The sequence below is a fragment of the Thunnus maccoyii genome, chromosome 9, assembly GCF_910596095.1.
Source record: "Thunnus maccoyii chromosome 9, fThuMac1.1, whole genome shotgun sequence".
Taxonomy (NCBI): Eukaryota; Metazoa; Chordata; class Actinopteri; order Scombriformes; family Scombridae; genus Thunnus; species Thunnus maccoyii.
The window spans coordinates 988,039-993,038 of record NC_056541.1 but is presented as its reverse complement, the minus strand read 5'-3'; the positions used below and the strand labels follow the sequence as shown (position 1 = coordinate 993,038).

Genomic DNA, 5,000 nt, shown 5'->3' with positions numbered 1-5,000 from the left:
CGGCGGCTACGTCACGGCGGCTACGTCACGGTGGCTACGTCAGTTATTCTTTACAGTCGACGCGTCAGACATTGATTGGTCTACTAACCAATCAATGTCAAGTATTAGGAGACGCAGCCCACGTAGGTGGTGACGACAGGACGTAGGTGCATCGTGTAAAGATCTTTAGTGCACTCGCGTAATTACAACGTGAAACCAAAACTAACCAGATCAAATGTATAGAATGTAACAAAAAAGGCTCCATAACATAGAAATATAACACAGACTATAATATAACAAAGTATATGTATCAGTTTCTAATTATATTTGATTTTTAATTTAATTACATTTAATTCTTAATTGGAATTAATGTTAAATTGTTTTAATTTTAATATTGAACTTTCATTATATAATTTCATATGCTGAAGTATAATAAAGACTCGTTAGACTATAACACAGATGCTGTGTGATGAGTTCAGTGTCTGCTGATGATGAAGCTGAATGATGAAGAGGATGTCGTGTGTGTTGCAGAGAACTCCGAGCTGCTGTCGCTGCTCAGTGAACAGCTGGAGCAGAAGAAGAAGCAGCTGCAGACTGTTGAACAGGTGAAAACACTTGGACACAGGCGACAGAGCTGCGTCTGAGCTGTGTGACGCGTTTTTCTGATGAGTGTTTGTTTGTCGCCTGCAGGAGCTGAAAGAGTCCAGTCAGCAGCAGCAGAGAGCAGAACACATCCAACACAAACAGGTCCGGTTCATAATAACTCTACTTAATTACAGAGCTGCAGTGATTCTTACATCAATTGTTTAGTTGTCAACTATTTAATTAATTGCTAATAATTGATTATAAATTCATTGTTTTGAGTCATATTCTTCTTAAATGTAGCTTCTTAAACGTGAATATTTTCTGGTTTCTTTAGTAAACTGAAAAAACAAAACAAGACATTTGATGACGTCGTCTTTGGGAAACATTGATCCACATTTTATAGATCAAACAGCTGATCGATTAATCCAGAAAAATGATCAACAGATTAATCATGAAAATAATTGCAGCCCTACTTGATTAATAACAGTTAATATTTTAAAATAAGTAATAATAATAATAATCTTCAAAGTCAATGTGATATTCATTTTAATTTAATTTGATCCTATTTTTATGTGTCCTTGTTTTTATTGTTTTATCATAAATGCTGCGATTTGCTGCTTAATGTTAAAGCACTTTGTGTTGCATTTATTATTATTATTATTATTATTATTATTATTATTATTATTATTATTATCAGTAGTAGTAGTATAGTATTGCATTACCAGAAGCAAAATGAACCAGCCTGTTAAACCTGTTAGCACAGGTCCAGTGGTCCAGTGTTTACTGGTTCTCTGTCTCTCAGGTGTCTGCTGGGTTGGACGATGTTAAAGCTGCAGCGTGTCAGCTGGAGGACAGGGGGCGCCGTCTGAACCACCAGCAGCTGCAGCTCAACCAGCTCAGTCAGTCAGCACTTTGTCCCCAGACATATATTCATCCATTCATGCTGTCCCCAGACATATATTCATCCATTCATTTTGTCCCCAGATATATATTAATCCATTCATTTTGTCTCCAGATATATATTCATCCATTCATGCTGTTCCCAGATATATATTCATCCATTCATTTTGTCTCCAGATATATATTCATCCATTCATTTTGTCCCAGATATATATTCATCCATTCATTTTGTCTCCAGATATATATTCATCCATTCATGCTGTTCCCAGATATATATTCATCCATTCATTTTGTTCCCAGATATATATTCATCCATTCATTTTGTCTCCAGATATATATTCATCCATTCATTTTGTCCCAGATATATATTCATCCATTCATTTTGTTCCCAGATATATATTCACCCATTCATTTTGTCTCCAGATATATATTCATCCATTCATTTTGTCCCCAGATATATATTCATCCATTCATTTTGTCTCCAGATATATATTCATCCATTCATTTTGTCCTCAGATATATATTCACCCATTCATTTTGTCTCCAGATATATATTCATCCATTCATTTTGTCCTCAGATATATATTCACCCATTCATTTTGTCTCCAGATATATATTCATCCATTCATTTTGTTCCCAGATATATATTCATCCATTCATTTTGTCCCAGATATATATTCATCCATTCATTTTGTCCCCAAATATATATTCATCCATTCATTTTGTCCCAGATATATATTCATCCATTCATTTTGTCCCAGATATATATTCATCCATTCATTTTGTCCCCAAATATATATTCATCCATTCATTTTGTCCCAGATATATATTCATCCATTCATTTTGTCCCAGATATATATTCATCCATTCATTTTGTCTCCAGATATATATTCATCCATTCATGCTGTTCCCAGATATATATTCATCCATTCATTTTGTCTCCAGATATATATTCATCCATTCATGCTGTTCCCAGATATATATTCATCCATTCATTTTGTCTCCAGATATATATTCATCCATTCATTTTGTCTCCAGATATATATTCATCCATTCATTTTGTCCCCAGATATATATTCATCCATTCATTTTGTCTCCAGATATATATTCATCCATTCATTTTGTCCCCAGATATATATTCATCCATTCATTTTGTCTCCAGATATATATTCATCCATTCATTTTGTCTTCAGATATATATTCATCCATTCATATATTCTTTGTGCTGTACCTGTTTGAGCTAAAACGCTTGTGTTTGATTGGTTCTGCCTTATCAGGTGAGCAGCTGTGGCAGAGAGAGAAACAGCTGCTTTGTGAGGAGGAGGGGCTTATCCACATGAGGGCGGGGCTACAGCGGAAAGGGGAGGAGCTAATTCAGACAGAGGAGGGGCTACAGAAAAAACAGGAGGAGCTCCAGAAGAAAGAGAAGGTGAAGCACAGTAATAATAAAAATATTAATTTGATTTCTGTTTTTCCAGCTAAAATGAGCTGCAGATAATTGGACACCAGGATGCTGGCGTGCATGTGAACCTGCTCATACTTCATTAACACACTCGTTAACGTGTGTGTGTGTGTGTGTGTGTGTGTGTGTGTGTAGGAGGAGGACAGCAGGGAGGTGTTAAAGGAGGAGGACGAGTCTTTCTATCTGTCTACAGCTGGTCTGAGATCAGCTTTCAACACTGAGGTGAGTCCTGAGAGCATCAGACACAGAAACATGACAGACGTCAAACCGATGAAACAGAAACTTTATTTAAACGTCACCAGAACGCAGCAGGAGACACTAACTGCTGTTATATCACAGTCATCAGATTACAGTTTGTGTGTTAAAGGCAGAACATGTGGAGTGATTTCAGTGATACATAAATGCTCAAAAAATAACTAAACAGATGGTTAATGGATAATTAGATGGTGAAACTTCAGTTATTAATAAAAGAACAGACTCAAATCAATATTCAGACCCTGAAATACAGAAAAATAAATGTAGAAATACTTATAGACTTATTTATGTCCTGATTAATTCCAAATGTATATTTATGCATTCACACATTTAGTCATTTATATTTACACTGAATTATGTTTTAATGCATTCATATATGTGTTTATTTCATTTAGTTTAGTTGTTGTCAGTTTTTCCTGGTTTGGACTTCTTAGTTTCAATAAAGGGAAATCTGAACGCTGCAGCATATAATTATATTTTAGACGTCAGTGTTCAGCTTTGTGTCAACAGTTCAAAGATAAATATAAAGTTTGTGTGTGTGTGTGTGTGTGTGTGTGTGTTTGCAGGAGGAGAGGTGGAAGGTTGAGTTGCAAAGAGAAAAACTGAGACAACAAGAAGACCGACTAAAGGTAGAAATGATTTTATTTTAATAAAACTGGATTTGAGCCAAAGAGTCCAAATAAAATCACAAACAGTAAAGACCTGATGAGATCCAGATGATCCAGTCTGACTTTATTAATGGTTAAGTAAGTATAAATAGTACCACTATTTATCATTAGTAATCCATTAATAAATGGTTTATAACTCACTATAATGCAGCTGTCAGCAGATATAAGTGTTTATTAATGTATGTATTAGTTATTAGTAACAGCTGTGGACACACAGAAGTGTTTGCTGCTGTAGAAACACATAATGAATGAAAATATAGTCAAATATGCTAATTGATAAATAGGAGAACAAAGTCAAGCGTTTCCACTTTTTGTTTATAATGTTCAAACGTATAATTAGAATTAAATGTTGAGGAACAGTCTGACCTTCAGGTGAACCCTCTGCTGTGTGTCCAGTGCAGATCGGTCCAGGACATGTTAGCCTAGCTTAGCACAAAGACTGGAAACAGGGGGAAACTGTTAGCCTAGCTTAGCACAAAGACTGGAAACAGGGGGAAACTGTTAGCCTAGCTCAGCAGAAAGGCTGGAAGCAGGGGGAAACTGTTAGCCTAGCTTAACACAAAGGCTGGAAACCGAAGGAAACGGTTAGCCTAGCTTAGCACAAAGACTGGAAGCAGAGGGAAACTGTTAGCCTAGCTTAGCACAAAGACTGGAAGCAGAGGGAAACGGTTAGCCTAGCTTAGCACAAAGAGTGGAAGCAGAGGGAAACTGTTAGCCTAGCTTAACACAAAGACTGGAAACAGGGGGAAACTCCTCAACCACATTGTCTCCTTTTTACATCTCTATCTGTGCACCTGCTCCACAAACAAGATTAAACATGTTAATCAGACAGATTTGAAGTTGTTGGAAGCTGTATTGTTTTAAGCTGAAGATATCTTGGACTGATCTAAAGTGTCCGACTGTTCCTTCACAGTGAGTGAATTAAACCTGACTGACTGTTGTGTTGTTTTGTATTTGAGGCTCGTCTTCGCTGCAGTTTGTGGAACCAGCAGGAGAATCTGGAGGTGAGACGACTGGAGACGGAGGAGAGTTTACTGGGACTGAAACACAGACTGGACCAGCTGGACTCACTGCTCACACACACTGAAACACACACTCCCTAACACACACACACACACACACACACCAAACATTCAGTAACCCGTCTGTCT

The 5,000-nt window shown here is 36.8% G+C and overlaps 1 protein-coding gene across 3 annotated transcripts in view; it reads left to right on the top strand.

Annotated features, from left to right (window-relative positions):
* The window catches only part of cntrl (centriolin), an 84,513-nt gene that overhangs the window by 79,276 nt on the left and 237 nt on the right, over nucleotides 1-5,000 (top strand). For all 3 annotated transcript variants that reach the window (XM_042420223.1, XM_042420224.1, XM_042420225.1), the window contains 7 exons: nucleotides 511-584; nucleotides 670-726; nucleotides 1,367-1,463; nucleotides 2,742-2,893; nucleotides 3,062-3,148; nucleotides 3,748-3,810; nucleotides 4,809-5,000. The exon at nucleotides 4,809-5,000 is cut by the window's right edge and continues 237 nt beyond it. In XM_042420223.1, the coding sequence (XP_042276157.1) occupies nucleotides 511-584; nucleotides 670-726; nucleotides 1,367-1,463; nucleotides 2,742-2,893; nucleotides 3,062-3,148; nucleotides 3,748-3,810; nucleotides 4,809-4,952 (674 nt within the window). In that variant the 3' untranslated portion in view covers nucleotides 4,953-5,000. The remainder of the gene's footprint in view (nucleotides 1-510; nucleotides 585-669; nucleotides 727-1,366; nucleotides 1,464-2,741; nucleotides 2,894-3,061; nucleotides 3,149-3,747; nucleotides 3,811-4,808) is intronic.